Here is a 14,853-nt window from a genome sequence, read left to right as displayed (position 1 = left end):
CAAACTTGCAACCTTCTGAAGAGAGTTACTTTCTACTGTCAGATTACTGGGTAATTGATCTGCAGGAAAGTGTTGTACAGATTAGTAGAATCTTATCTTAAATAGATCATGACATGAGCACACAGAGTGGCTTTCACCTACCTGTTGAATCAGACTGTTCCATTCTCCCAACACCAACTGCTTCAGCTTGATTGCTCAACTGAGCACGTTTGTCCTGGAAACATAAGAATACGAGTTAACCTTTCATTGACAATGACCATACAAAGAGCACCAACAGACTACGTTGTATACTAAACTAACATGTTCAGAATGCGATTCTCTCTCCCTAGCTTGACCTCTATCAGGTGACGATATTTCTGTGTTTAAATGCTGCTGCAGGAAATGAAAAGGTGATATGAATACAGAAAGTAACAGAAGTCAATCACTGTTACAACTTGACTAGAACTAATACTCACCCGCAAAGCAAATAATTTAGCTACTTCTCCATTCTCCAAGAGCCCTTGTTCTTTTGTTTTGTACATTGCATCTCTCGAACGCACCAACTACAAGTATGATGCAATACAGAGATTTTATTAGATAATGCTTTTCAAGAGAGAACATTATCTAGAAGAGAAAAGGTTGAGCTGAAAGGATCATACTTTCATTATCTCCGGGTCATTCCAAGGCCCCTTGTTGAATCGCATACACCCACCCTCATTTACACACAAACAACTTCCTCCCAGAAACTCGGGAAGCTCACTGTGTAAAGAAAATAACAGAGTCCAACTTTATAAGCCTCCAAACAACAAAGCCAAACTGGATTATATTTAATTGCCACAGATAAAGTAGAAATTCTGACCTTGGATCTATAATCTCAAGAAGGTGACTGCGAAATTTGTTTCCCAAAACCTGCGCAGTAACCAATGTAAATTGTTGGTCAAGTTGAAACATCTGAAAAGTCCTGTATAAGGCTTATATAAGTGGAAGATGTAATACATGTATCTTAGAAGTAGTTTTAGGGTCGAGAAAGCCTTTCACTGTGTTCCATATAAGCTTGAATCCGCTTCCAGCATTAATAATGTACATCTGATTCAATGTCTGTCTTCAATGAACCAAAACCAATGTAAGTGTTCTTCAATGGTCAAAAGTGTATAGTTTGCCATTCAAATAGCTTTCATTTCATACACCCACCTCAGGATAGTTGTCACCATCAATTTTCTGCATTCGCATTACAAGGTCCTGAGCTAATTTTCTAAAGCTCATCCAGCTCTGCATCAAAAGAACCATTTAAGAACACAGAATGTGACAGAGAAATTCTGGTAGCACTGAAACAGAATGTTGAGAAAGGAATATATAGAGGTACCAACCACTCCATGCACATCTATTATGGTTGTCGAAGAATTTATGTGCCTCTTTGCTGCGATCGAGCAGGCTGGAAACTTCTCAGAAAAAGTCTTTTCAAAACCCTGTACATGATATCTCAAGAAACGCTCCAATGTGGTAACCTTCATTAGCTTTCCGGGGTCAATTTTACCAAGCCGTTCAATGTAGACAGGCCGGCCATCTCTATCTACACCATGGTAACCATGTGGATAGTACTGTTGTACTTCTTCGTACTCATCATAAACAAAATCCTGAAGGGAATAAGTCATCATTGCCAGTTAGGAAAACAGTAAAAACCCATGTGGAAAGATTCTTAGAAAAATAATTGTCAGTTTGAAAAGGTTTTGCAGCACTCATAAAACAACAATATCTTTACCAACTCAAAGGAAGGTTCTTATCCTTAACCTGCATTATAGTATCAACTCCATTCTCTTTCCTCCACTTTAGCATTTCTTCCCACATCTGAACAGCTTTATCAATATCAAATCTCCTCGCCTTCAAGAATCTGAAACATCAAACCTTAAAAACTGATCACCACAAATCAACATACTTAACTGAATCCTGAGATATCTAAACATGATCCTCTAGTATCTCCTATTACCTCAACATTGTATGATAATCATCGTGACGAGATGGAAGCAAATCAAGAGAAACCAAAGCTATTCTAAACACATTAACTGCTTTCTCCTCTTCTTCATCCCTCACATCCTCAATCACAATAGGTGCATACTGATCAGCAACACGCTTCCCTCTTTTCCTTAAACTATGTGTCAATTTACTCGAAGCTTTGATTGCTTTCTTCTTCAAAGATCTAGAACGAGTTCTTGTGATCTTCTCATCCTCTGAAACCTCAACAACGTCTTCACTCTTTCCTTTATCAGTTTCTGGAACCAAAAGTATCTCACCTAAAGCTAAAAGAAACAACAACAGAACCAATCAAAATGAATCAAGATTTATTAGCAAAACAAAATCTGAATTTTACCTGGCATTTGTATTAACGTATAAACCTCTGTAATCTGAAAAGAGAATTGAAAAGAAAAAAACACAAATGTGAAAACCCAGAAACATAAATGCAGATTCAACTCAGATTTAAACGAAAACCCAAGATCAAGAAACGAGAATCATCAAATAAAAACGGATCCTTTTATCCATCAACACCCAATTTAAAGATCCAGAACCAACAAAAACCCCAGAAATGATTTCAAATTCTGTATCTTTCTTATTCAAGTTCTTTTCTCACCTAATAAGCGATCTCACGAAATCGCGGAGTATCTAAAAAAATCAGAGCTTTCTCTTTAAATTTCCCCGATTTAGGTAAACAAAAACCAAAAAAATTAAAAAAGCTCTCTTTCTCTTTCTCTTTCTCTCTCTCTCTCTCTCTCTCTCTCTCTCCCGAAACAAAAACGTCTCAATCGGATTATAAAGTCAAATATTTTATATACATATACGTATAAAGCTTTCCTCGGAACGTAGCTTGGAGAAAGTTGAAGACGAAGCGTCGTATTCAAACCAACATTAAATGCAGAGACGAAGAAGAAGAAGAAGAAGAAGAAGAAGAAGAAGAAGAGAGGAGAGAAAGCTTCGTGATGGTTATATTCGCCATTTTTATAGCTTGCTTTAGTTGGAGAAGAAACGGAAACCGAATTGTAAACCGGATTAAACCGGAGATTTTCTTTTATCTATCAGTCAACATTTATGTTTTGAGTCAATGCGTCGAGATTTGGAGTAAAGTAATTAAACGTTACGGCTAGTCAAAGATAAAAGGTTTTGTTAAAAAATAAAGTTAACTACAATTAACGGCGAGATTAAACGTCCGTTTGGTTGTTGTACATTAGTAGGCGGTGGTTACGGTACGCGTAGGCTCTAAGCTAAAACTAACCGTAATTTTAAATTTTTAACATTTGATTGTTAAGTTCGGTTCGGTTCGGTTATGTGATTTTGTTTTATTTTTCTTGGTAGGTCCACCGACAGAATAGTTTTATTCCAAGTCATATCCAGTGATAATTTGACACGTGGTAAGTGCCGACGTTAGTATTAGTATTTTTATACGGAAATGAGGAAGTGCCACGTAGCTAACTTTAGGTTCCAAAAAAGGGAAAGGGACAGGTAGACCACGTGAGTTGATATATTCATGCCTTTGCAAATTGCATATGAAAGAATAAAAGCTTGTTTTTTTTTCGGGTGATGGCGATTACCCTAATTTTAATTAAGGTTTTAACTAGTAATGAGGAATCTATACTAATATTAGATAATGATTAGTTTTTATCTATAAGATTGAATTTCGGCTCATAGTTCAGTCTTTGTCATCTTATATCTCGTTCATAGGAAATTTCTATTTTTAAATTTCTAAGTCGTAGTTTTCAAATTGGCTTTCTTGTTGACTTATGATTTCCTTATTTGGACTAATAAAATACTCCCTCCGTTTTATAATATAAAATGTTTTAAAGATTTATTTTTGTTTCACTGTTTGCAATTTTCAATGCAGCTTTTAGATTAACTTAATATTTGATTATTATTTATATTATGCATTATTGTTTATGATTGGTTAAACTTTTTTAAAGTAGTAATTTTTTAATTTGCGTGTTTTTACTCAAAATATATTTTGAAATGAAGGGAGTATAAGTTAAGTTAGAAAAATATTTTCATTTTTAATACTTACATACCCTAAATTTAATTGTAGTATCTTCAAAAATATTTAGAAAACTTCAAATTAGGTTGATTTGCATTATTGATGCAACTAACAAATGAAACAAAAAAACACTGTTTATGTTGAAGAGGTATGGTCACATATATACTAGGAAGTTGTAGGGTGAAAGCAACTATGCTTTCACATGCTTTCACACAGTGACACAAACGAAAGCTATGGGAACAAATGGCTTCACCAACTGACTAATAGATGCGAGCTCTTCCTCGGACAGATTCCTCTTTTCGCTCCTTGGCCTAGAGGATTAGCAGATGTTTCAACTGTTGTTTCTCTCCCAAAGAAAGGTTCCTATGCGTGTTACTCATCTGACCGCCACTGAAAACATTACTCCCCGTCGTATAACTCAAAAACAACTAGAGTTAAGCCCTATTAACAGAGCCTAGGCCAATTTGATCATACAACCAATTCGTCTATTCTTATCAAACTGTTGTTCCCCAAGCCAATCAAGCATACAACGTATTGTTATCTTTTTCTTTATTTGCAATTTAATTATATCCGGAAAACTTTAAAGGATTCAGCAATGATTAAGAAAAAAAATCCAAAGATTAACCATAAGAAATTGTGTAAAACCAAAATAACCAAAACGTTTACACATCCAAAATATGTCTACCATACTACTATCGAAACAAAATAAACGAAAACAAGTTCCAAGAAAAGACTTAAACCACCACCAAAAGATAGATGCTGACTGACTCTCAGTACTTAATTGATGTAAGGACATCAAGCTGGGATCCGAGTTTCTCTTCTGCAGCCTTCTCAGCCTTAGCCCTGAGCTTGGTGAGCTGCTTCTTGCGCTCATACACAGCTTGAGACCTCTCCTTTCTTTTCGTCTCAAGCTCCTGTACAATCATTAAACCACAAGTAAATAACGTAAATTACCAGTTTCTACTTCAGATTCAGTAAGATGATGACCTCATAACTAAAATGATAGATCCTAAGTTTTGCATTCAAACATCAGCAAGATTCACCAGACCATCTTATTCTGGGTACATATTTTCAACTTTTGCATTCAAAACAAAGCAACTGCAGTTACCATTGCAAAACAAATCTCTAAACTATAACTGGTTTTGCAACTGATCAAAACACCCCAGAATATTTGAATTAATGATCTCAATACACAATACTAGTTCAAGTAAACTCATTAGATGTTCAAGGAAGGTATAATCAGACAGAAGAAGCGAACAAACCTTAATGGTATCATAATGGTTCCAGCCAACTTCAGAAGAGAGACGGCCCAACAAGCAGTACTTGTGGCCAGCTTGAAGCCTCAAAACCCTAATCAAGAACAAAGAAAAAAACACAAAATCAGTAGATAGCCAAAAACACATTGGACTAATCATCTAAAACAACTCATAAAATAGAAGAAAGTTTCAAGATTTCTTACTTGAGAGCATCAGGGATGACCATTCTCTTGACCTTGTCATAAGGAGGTGGGACTCCCTCAAAAACCTTCAAACGGGCAAGAGCAGCAGCACCACGCTTGGTCTTGTGTGGAATCATCCTGTTAATAACCACATTTCAAAATCTCCATTACATTTCCAAACATAAGCTAGCTATCTAACACAGACACAGATCAAAACCTAACCATTTCATCATACTCAAGTAAACATATTAATCATCCAACCTAAACACAAACTCTAACAAGCTCAACAAAACATCATAATCTAAATCATAACAAAACAAACTCTAATTCAGATCTTCATTTTCAAGATTCACATAATAAAAGACTATGAGATAAGGTAACGAACCCACGAACGGTACGCCAAAAGATCTTGGACGGAGCACGGAAATGAATAGGACCATGAGAAGGCTTAGTGTTCATGCGTTTCCTGAGAAACCTCATGTACTTCATCTTCTGACGAACCAAACCACCAGACAAACAAATCTCCTCACATCGGACGACAACAACACTCTGTCCATTGAGCAGTTCCTTAGCTGTGATCGAAGCAAGACGACCACACATGTGGTGACGTGCGTCAACCACGACACGCTTGGAGCATATGCCTGACCCAGACACCATCTCTTCTCGGCTTCGATTTGCTTCTTACCTTAGCTTCCGCTCTTCGCAAAGGTCTCGGCTTTTACTTCAACGGCGGATTTATATACGATGGCGAAATTAGGGTTTCAGCTTCTCTAAACCCTAATTTATTGGGCCTTTTGAGGCCCAGGCCCAATAAAAACTCAAAATAAAAAAAAATTTAAAACTCTGTTTTTTCTAAGGCGTTGGAGATTTTCAGATTCTTTTTCTTCTTCTTCAGAGGATCCAGCAATGAATATAGCTTCGAGGATTCGGCGGAGTTTTTTCGGAGAGAAGACGAAATCTTCTGATGGGAACAGCTTAACGAGTGGATCGAGTGTTAAAGAAGAAGGTAAAGATGAGATTTTGGGAGTAACTGATGAGTTAATCGATCATGTCAGATCCTTCACCATTGATACGTTTAAGGACTTCTCTCTTGAAGGTAATTACGAATTTTGGATCTCAATTTGTTTAGGGTCTTTGAGTATTTTTCTGGTTTATGAAGTTAAGTTTAGTGTTTGCGTTGTAATTTCTGAAGCAGATGAAGAAGAAGAAGAAGCGTCTGTGGATACTTTGGGAGATGAAGGTAATGGAATGAGTTCATCTGCTAATGTGAAGAAGGATTTGTCTGATTGGCAGGAGAAACATGCGGTTCTTGTGTTATCGAAATCGAAGGTTGTTTGTCTTAAATTTTGATTCTTTTTTTTTTTTTTTGGTTATCGACCTTTGTTTTGAAATGAATGGAATTGGTTAGCTATGGAGATTTCAGATGACTAATGATTAGCTTTTTGAGCCAATGGTGCCAGTTAAGTTGGATTCAAATCAGAATGTGTGGGGTGTGATGATACTTATAGAGCCTATTATTAAGCTGCTGTGTTATTGATTTGCTTGTAGCTTTGGGTTTGGTCAATTAGGAAAAATGGATCCAAACTTATAGGCCTCTTGGCCCAGTGATATCACTTGAATCAGAGTTTATGTGTTGAATCTTTTAGTTCATTTGAAGCTACTATCTTCCTGAATTGCTTGTAATCTGATTAGGCTCATGTTAGTGAAAATGGTAACAATCCTCTTATATTACAGTCCAAAGTGATTTTTTTACTTGTTGGTAGAATTGAATTTGGTTGATTAGGAACATTGGGTTGAATTGAATCTTATAGAGTATTTTCAAAGCTGCTCTAAACAAGATTGAATGTGGTGTTTACAGGAACTCTCACAGCTGAGATTCAAGTTATGCCCGCGAGTTTTAAAAGAACATCAGTTTTGGAGGATATATTTCCTGCTTGTGAGGAAGCTTGTGGCAAAGTAAGTACTTTCTTATGCCAAAATTTCGTTTGCGATGGTTCCATGTCTAATGCCCTTAGACCTTAGTAAGTGTTAAATCGTTTAACTTAAATGTACCTTACTGTGTTGATCTGTGTATGATTCCACTTTAACATAGAGATAGCGGGATATGGGTTTTTAGCTTGGAACAAAGAGATGCCTATTGAACATGGGGCATGAAAATGGTTATGTTCATGGAAATATGATTGGGATTTGGATATTATTTTGCAGATATGAGGTGCTAGCAATCCAACAGGCTAACATAAGGAGGATGGCCATGGAAGACAGTAAAACTTCTGAAACCAAAGGTGTATATGAAGTTGAAATGTCAGAAACGAAGCAAAGGTTGGGTACAGGACCTGCAACTCCGTGAAGCTTGTGTGGTGAAGTTTGAAAGAAAACATGACAGGTACTGTAATATTACAGGCTGCGTATTTACTAAAGACAACTATTATCCACGAGTATGAAATCATTCTAACCATCCTATGACTTGCTTTTGCAGTTTTGCTCACAAATTATCCAAACCAAAATGCTGAACCATCGGAGTTGAAACCAGGCTTGATCAGTAAATATTGTTCATGTGTTTAAAAGGTGACAAAACCAAGACGGTTTTGATTCTTCAGAGGTGTAAATGATCATGTGAATTTAGTATCAGACATAACACAGTGGTCTTAAACCCTTTGTAGCAATAACAATAGACATCATTATTAAATGTTTTGATTCGTCCGATGAGCTAAAGATCCAAAGAGGTGAAAATATTTACATAAACCAAGAAACCTAATCTTTAGTATGAAAGGTGCTAACTTAAAGACTTTTGAAGAAATAATTCCAGAAAGCGAGACAGTGAGTGCAGTGGCAATAAAGAAGAGAGAGAGAGAGAGAGAGAGAGAGAGAGAGAGAGAGAGAGNTACAAATACTGATTCAAGTAACTTTGCAGTGAAGTGTGACTTAATCCAGTAAACTTATACTTTATTTAGTTGCAAAATGAGAGAGATTAACATCACTTTATTCTTAACTAAACAAGTTATACACCAACATTAACATTAAAAAACCTGCGACTAAGGTTTTTGCTCAGACAATAGGCTTCTTTTGCAACTTGAAGCCAAAGTGTATGACTTGTAAAGTAAGAGTGGTGCAGAACCACAAAACTCAGACCTTCGTTGTAAGTAGCTAAAGAACACAGGAGAGATTTACAATACTACTAATTCAAGTAGCTTTGCAGTGAAGTGTGACTTAATCCAGTAAAATTAGACTTTATTTAGTTGCAAAATGAGAGAGATTAACATTACATTATTCTTGACTAACAAGTTATACACCAACCAACCCTAAAAAAAAAACCCACAGTTAGTCTGTGTGCAATCTTCACCGCCTCTGTTCCAACACAGATGTCTCCTAAAGCACACAACTTTACATCCAAAACAACTCCATTTCATAGCATCACTTTGACCCATTCGTAACGCCCAGGCAATGGATTGTCCGAGACAATGTCAAAGTTGTACCTGCAAAACAAAACCCGAAAGCCACAAAATCAGACCAAACTCTAAAACTCAATTCAAGAAAGAAGAGAATCAAGAAAACTACTTTTGAACGAAGAGTATGTGTTGTTGCTGCTCTGCGTATGCAAAGAAGTCTTCAATCTCACTTCGTATAGCTTCTGAGTCTCTAACAATGCTCCTATGAAGAACCAAAACTCAATTGGTCATCTATCTCTGTTTCATATATAAATGAGCTTTAAAATGAGAAACAGAGTTTTTTAAAAGTTACCTGTTTCCAGATTCCAAATCAAAACCTTTATCTGACCTAGAAGTTCCCTCGTTATCACCACAATCTTCTTCCGTCTCCGTCGTCACCAGAGCCACCGTCTTTTTCTCCGCCGGGACATTTTTAGCCCTAGAGTTTCTCTTTTGACATTCATGACCGACACTTATAAGCCGTTGTTGTTTCTTGGTACTGGAGAGTAAATGGAAGCTTCACTAGACGGCGGCTTCGGAGCTGGAGGTAGTTTAAGGAGTCTGCTTCGTCGGAATGAGAACGGAGACGGTGGAGGGGGAGGTTTTTGGCGGCGGATCTGGTACGGAAAACTAGAGTAGTTGAGTGAGAGATATCTTTAAAGGAAAGGTCTCCGGCGATTTTTGATTTCTTGATGTATTTTCCCATCTCCGGGGAGGTGATTTACTGAGTCTTCCGGTCGAGAGACTCGAGAGCGAGAGAGAGAGAGAGAGAGAGAGGAGGGAAACAATGAAGAAGAAGAAGAATGAAGTGACTTTTTTTTATCTGAAAAAAAAAATAAAGTGAAAACTAAAAAGGACGATGGAAATATTTATTTATTTTAAATCAAATATTGAAACAAACAAAAAAATAATTTAAAAAATAATAATGGGGGAGTAGCTTCAAGTTGTTGGCCTTGGCTATGTCACCATGTTGTGGTTCGAGTAACGCTACAAAAAAAAGTGTGTAAAATTGATATGTAAAAATAATAATTGGAATTGAATTTTGTATAGTAATTTCCGTATTTATTCTATGTATAAAAAATTAAAACTCTAGTTTAAAATTAAATATGAACCATTTTAAGAGTCCTGAGTTTGATTTTTTCAAAACATTTAATTTGTTTTCTCGACTTTTTTATTTTTGGAAAGTATAAAGTATTCATTTATTTATTTGAAAAGGCGTATTCAACCCCTCGGCTATTATGTACTATGATGATTTATGAGTGGTTTGGTGAAGCAAATATAATTAAAAGGGTGCCGAAAGTGACAAGTTCTTTGGGAACAAAGATCATAAGCTTATATTAATTGTTTTGGTAGACCATCCATGTTTAAACAACGAATTCCACACCTAAAACTAAAATGTAAAAACCATGTCCATTAATTGTGTTGTATGAATCAAATATGTTTTGGTTTAAGATAAAAAAAGGCATTGCATTTAACATTCATTTTCATTGTTTTATTAATTTGGTACACACAAGTCAACAACGTTAAACTTGTACAAACAATCCAAAACAAAAGAAGACTTTCAAACGTCGTGATCTCGGGCAGGTTATTGTTTTAAAAGAAAGAAAAAAAGAGTCAACCATTCTATTAAAATTCATCACATTTGACAAAATCGTACACATTAATTGTATATAGATACATTTGACGGTAATTTGTTTTGCTTGAGTTAAACACGTGTCTTATAAATCAACGCTATTGGGTTGATCACTGCTTATATATATCTATTTGCTTCGGATTTATTAGCATTGGATTCCGATCCTGATCCTATTCTCTTTAATACTCCAATGGTTTTGCTTCTACAGTGATATATCATCTTACAGCCGTTATCTTTGTAATGTTAAATTCAACATTATCTTTTTGATTGGTTGTTCTTCAAAAAATGTTGATTTGTTGGTAATACGTCAAAAACTAGTTTTGACTACACTTTTTAATCGACAAAACTTGAACCATACTTCAATGACTTCAATCATACTATGCGGGGTAATGAGATTTAATATAATCAAATTTTGTTAAGAAGAACCGTAGAAATACAGCGTTAACCATTCTCTATAAAAACTCACATCTACGTATAAAAGGTTAATTTTGTTTTACCAAAAGCTATAGTTTCTATAAGACTATAGCATATAAAATGTAAATATAAAAGTCCATTTGGTTTTCTACATTTTTTATTTTGTGGAATTACTTTGGCAACCACAAATTCGCTTTGTGGAGTAATTGTTTTTTTTTTTAGGAGTAATTGTTTTTGAAACATGAATCGTGATGTGATAATTCATCCTACCGTTACGTGAGACATATTACATTACATATATACAGCACTATATCATACCGTAACCCGTGAAAGTTGAAACAACAAGGTGAGTGGTGAGTAGTAAGTAGAGAGACTCCCAACGCCCCGTGCTTTTTGTTATATACAAAGATCGAGAGGTTTATTCATTATGGTAAGGTTTGACAAAAAAGGTAAATTAAATTCATTATGGGTAAGAAAGATGAAATGCATTAAAATCCTCAAAAATGAATGGGAAAATTACAAGTTAAATATTTAAAGTGTCACTGCTCAGAAGCACTTTAAACCTTGAGATATTTTCACTAACACTATACACTTTTAAAATGATCTCACTAACACTTTAGACCTTAATACTAAATTTCATGTTTGTACCGCCACGAAAAATAACGGAACAATAATATCCATCAACGTGAAATAGTTAAACAATGTTGGTTCGATTTAAATACTTATTTTTTAATTTAATTTAATTTAATTATTTATGACGATTGCTAAAAAAAAATTAAATACATCAAAGCAAAACAAAAATGAAGAATCATAGGTAAGGTTAAAACATTTGACAAATGTAAAATTGATGACGACAATATATTTAGAAGATTCATTGGAAATGTATTTATTAAAAGGATTAGTAATGTGAAGAATAACATCATAAATTTTTTGTTTACAATGAAGATGAACACTAATCTATTTTTTTTTATCTTTTTATTTATTTATAAAAAAATAAAACTAATTATAATTTAAATTAAGCCAACATAGTTAAACTATTTCGCGTTGACGGATATTATTATTCCATTATTTTTTGTGGCGGTACGAAAATGAAAGTTAGTTTTAAGGTTTAAAGTGTTAGTAGAATCATTTTAAAGGTTCAAAGTGTTATCAAAATCATTTTAAAGGTTTATAGTGTTAATTAAATTCTTTCGAGGTTTAAAGTGCTACCGAGTGATACTTTGAAGGTTTTGTCTCTGTAATTTTGCATAAAATCCTCAAAAACTTGCAGTAATTCTCATGATTTGTCTCTGTAATTTTGTTATTGAAGATGTAAAATAGTAAAAGGGTCCATGATTCTCATATAAATCATGATTTTTATACGCTTCCAATGGCATGCATGAAAAATACTATATATTTTATTACAAACTGTAGTTCATCCAAAATACGAAGACACAATTAGCAGTTTGAAGACCACAACATTTTTTTTAAAAAAAACCTCAACAATATTTTCAGAAAAACAGCTTGGTAAACTAATTTAACCGTAGAACTAGGCCTGCGACTTCAGTTTCTTCGGGTATTTCGGTTAGGGTCAATCGGTTTTCGGTTTTTTCAGAAATTGAAAACTGTTCCGAATCGAACCGACTAAGATTTCGGTTCGGTTCGATTCGTAATCGGTTATTTTGGTTCGGAAACTCAGTTATTTAGGTTTACAATTGAGTAGTTAAAAAAATACTTTTTTTCCATTGAAAATCAAAAGATCGACACTCGACGCTGAAGGCGAGTTATGAAAAGTGGAACACTTAGTATTGATCTGAAAGGTAAAGATGATGATGATGATGATGACTATGAAAGACTATGAATCAAAAAGAAGATTATGGTGATGAATGGAAGGAGAAGATAATGGTGATGGATTGAAGAAGATTAGAAGAAGATGTTGATGAATCGGAGAGGAAGGAAAAAATAATGTTGATGAATCAAAATAAAAGGAGAAGAAAAAGAACAAGAAAGGCAAAAAATTTATTTGCCCAGCAAAAAAAAATCGTTACATCAAGAAAGAAAGAAGGAGAAGAGTGAAGTGACCTTAGTGCAGTGGCCAATGGTAAGTCTTTAATACACAAGACACCATCACACCATGGATCAAGTCCCACTCACTACGAATATAGGGATTAGGCTAATGGGCCGGCCTGTTGTGACCCAATTATTGACAAAAAAAAGGAAGAAGAAGAGACGACAACTTGAGATATACTCTCTCTGTCCCTCAAAAATTGATGTTTGAGGGATTTCACACAAATTAAGAAATAATGATTATTAATTTTAAATATAATAAAGTTTTCTTATTAAAAAGTATTATATATTTATAAACCAAGAACTATTAAATTTTATTAATGATCACTTTCTTGAAGTTTACAAAAATCTAATATTAATTAACTAAAAGTAGTAAAACATCAATCTTTGTGGGGCAAAAATAAATCACATAACATCAATTTTTAAGGGAAACTAGAGTTATAATTTATTCGGTTAACCGTTCGATTCTAGCGAACCGAACCAAACATTTTGGTTAACCAACTAAAATTTAAATCATTATGATCGGTTAAGTCAATTAATTTAAACTGAATCAATTTGCCCAAATCTCGGTTCAGTTCGGTTCGGACAAATCGGTTTGGTTTAAATTCCCAGGCCTATGTAGAACGATCGAAGGCACACGTGCGATGACTCACGGCAATCATGAAACAGCTCAGAAGCTACCGAATCCCCAAAAATCAGTGAAAAAAAAGGCAAAAGTAAAAATAAAATAAAAGATCTGCAATAAACACTCTTTACGTCCTCCCGCCCTTTCTTTCAGGGCGCCAAAAAAAAAAAAACTGTTACCACAACACACGCATGCTAAAAAAAAATACTTTTTTCTTTTGTTTTTATAATAAATATTTCAATAAAAAAAAGACAGAACCCGAGAAACGAGTTCCGACGGAAGATCAGTTGTGAGTCCCACACACACTCGGACCAATCACATCGTAGCTGCCTCACACGCACTCAGAGGAGAGAATCTTTCACCCTGATGGGTGTGACCCCTTTGATCCAGTTTCTACTTTCTACTATTTAGCAAAAAAACTTCAAGCAAATCTATACAAAGCTTGTATAGTAGTACTCCTGTTCAAAAAATCGGCCGATTTGACCAATTCCTCGCCGTGTAATCGCTAGGCAGGAAGGAGCCACCGCGATTACACCCAAATCGATAAAAAAAAAATCGGACAAAAGAAAAAAAAATCTTGTTTTCGTTGATTTTTTACTTACATACGATGTTAAGTTTGTAGATCTATTATTTTTATGTTATATCCAGATAAAAATATAATGAAATCTGTAAAAATTAAGGTTAAAAATGTTGGCTGCCATAGATTAGGGTTTACAGTATCTGAATCGTGGGTGAAGAAGATGATGGCTAAAATTACTATTTTGCCCCTTCTTAATAAAAACGAGAAAATGGACACAAAATGCATATATGGGATTGGAACCGGTCACGTTGGCAATACTTAACAAGCCTTCAACCGATTGAGCTACCAAACATTAATATCATATATCGGTAAAACTTATATATAACCATGACAATTAAATATTTTATTATTTATTAAATATAATAATAAAAAACCCTAAAACTAGTGTCCGATTAATTCCGATTTAAATCCGATTTTCCGATTAGTCGCTAGGCCCTCTCTCATTGCCCGACTAACGTCTAACGATTTTTAAAACAAGGTATAGTACTATAGGCCTATACATGACAATTTTTTTTAATAAAATATAGTACACTTTAAATCATATAATTTCGTTTTAATAGAATATCTTCAATTCCCTGTAGATTTTTTTTTTTTTTTTCATAATATACACACAAACACCAACATATATAATAATAAAACTTGCAACAATTTTTTTTTTTTTTTTTTTTTTTTTTTTTTTTTTTTTTTTTTTTTTTTTTTTT

At 34.5% G+C, this 14,853-nt stretch overlaps 3 protein-coding genes and 1 pseudogene across 4 annotated transcripts in view; 1 reads left to right on the top strand and 3 right to left on the bottom strand.

Moving 5' to 3' along the window:
- LOC104707728 (phosphatidylinositol/phosphatidylcholine transfer protein SFH9-like) overlaps nt 1–3,029 on the bottom strand; it is a 4,253-nt gene extending 1,224 nt beyond the window's left edge. The window contains exons 1-13 of the mRNA XM_019230092.1: nt 2,805–3,029; nt 2,345–2,378; nt 1,964–2,273; nt 1,768–1,867; nt 1,347–1,613; nt 1,171–1,248; nt 976–1,077; nt 839–888; nt 639–738; nt 456–542; nt 301–372; nt 142–214; nt 6–59 (exon numbers count right to left, since the gene is read on the bottom strand). Of these exons, the coding sequence (XP_019085637.1) occupies nt 6–59; nt 142–214; nt 301–372; nt 456–542; nt 639–738; nt 839–888; nt 976–1,077; nt 1,171–1,248; nt 1,347–1,613; nt 1,768–1,867; nt 1,964–2,273; nt 2,345–2,351 (1,300 nt within the window). The 5' untranslated portion in view covers nt 2,352–2,378; nt 2,805–3,029. The remainder of the gene's footprint in view (nt 1–5; nt 60–141; nt 215–300; nt 373–455; nt 543–638; nt 739–838; nt 889–975; nt 1,078–1,170; nt 1,249–1,346; nt 1,614–1,767; nt 1,868–1,963; nt 2,274–2,344; nt 2,379–2,804) is intronic.
- On the bottom strand, nt 4,588–6,156 carry LOC104789841 (60S ribosomal protein L13a-2). Its single transcript, XM_010515485.2, has 4 exons — nt 5,815–6,156; nt 5,451–5,567; nt 5,254–5,341; nt 4,588–4,905 (listed from the first exon to the last, which is right to left on the bottom strand). The coding sequence occupies exons 1-4, from the start codon at nt 6,084–6,086 to the stop codon at nt 4,762–4,764; spliced, it is 621 nt and encodes a 206-aa protein (XP_010513787.1). The 5' UTR covers nt 6,087–6,156; the 3' UTR covers nt 4,588–4,761.
- On the top strand, nt 6,248–8,132 carry LOC104789826. Of its 2 annotated transcripts, none has more exons than XM_010515476.2 (5): nt 6,248–6,525; nt 6,625–6,758; nt 7,288–7,385; nt 7,635–7,812; nt 7,906–8,132. In XM_010515476.2, the coding sequence occupies exons 1-4, from the start codon at nt 6,336–6,338 to the stop codon at nt 7,774–7,776; spliced, it is 564 nt and encodes a 187-aa protein (XP_010513778.1). In that variant the 5' UTR covers nt 6,248–6,335; the 3' UTR covers nt 7,777–7,812; nt 7,906–8,132. The 2 variants fall into 2 exon arrangements, with proteins under 2 accessions (XP_010513778.1, XP_010513771.1); XM_010515469.2 differs by having other exon boundaries at nt 6,622–6,758.
- On the bottom strand, nt 8,698–9,668 carry LOC104789815 (annotated as a pseudogene).

The sequence above is a fragment of the Camelina sativa genome, chromosome 1, assembly GCF_000633955.1.
Source record: "Camelina sativa cultivar DH55 chromosome 1, Cs, whole genome shotgun sequence".
Lineage (NCBI taxonomy): Eukaryota > Viridiplantae > Streptophyta > Magnoliopsida > Brassicales > Brassicaceae > Camelina > Camelina sativa.
This window is presented reverse-complemented; position numbering and strand designations above follow the sequence as displayed.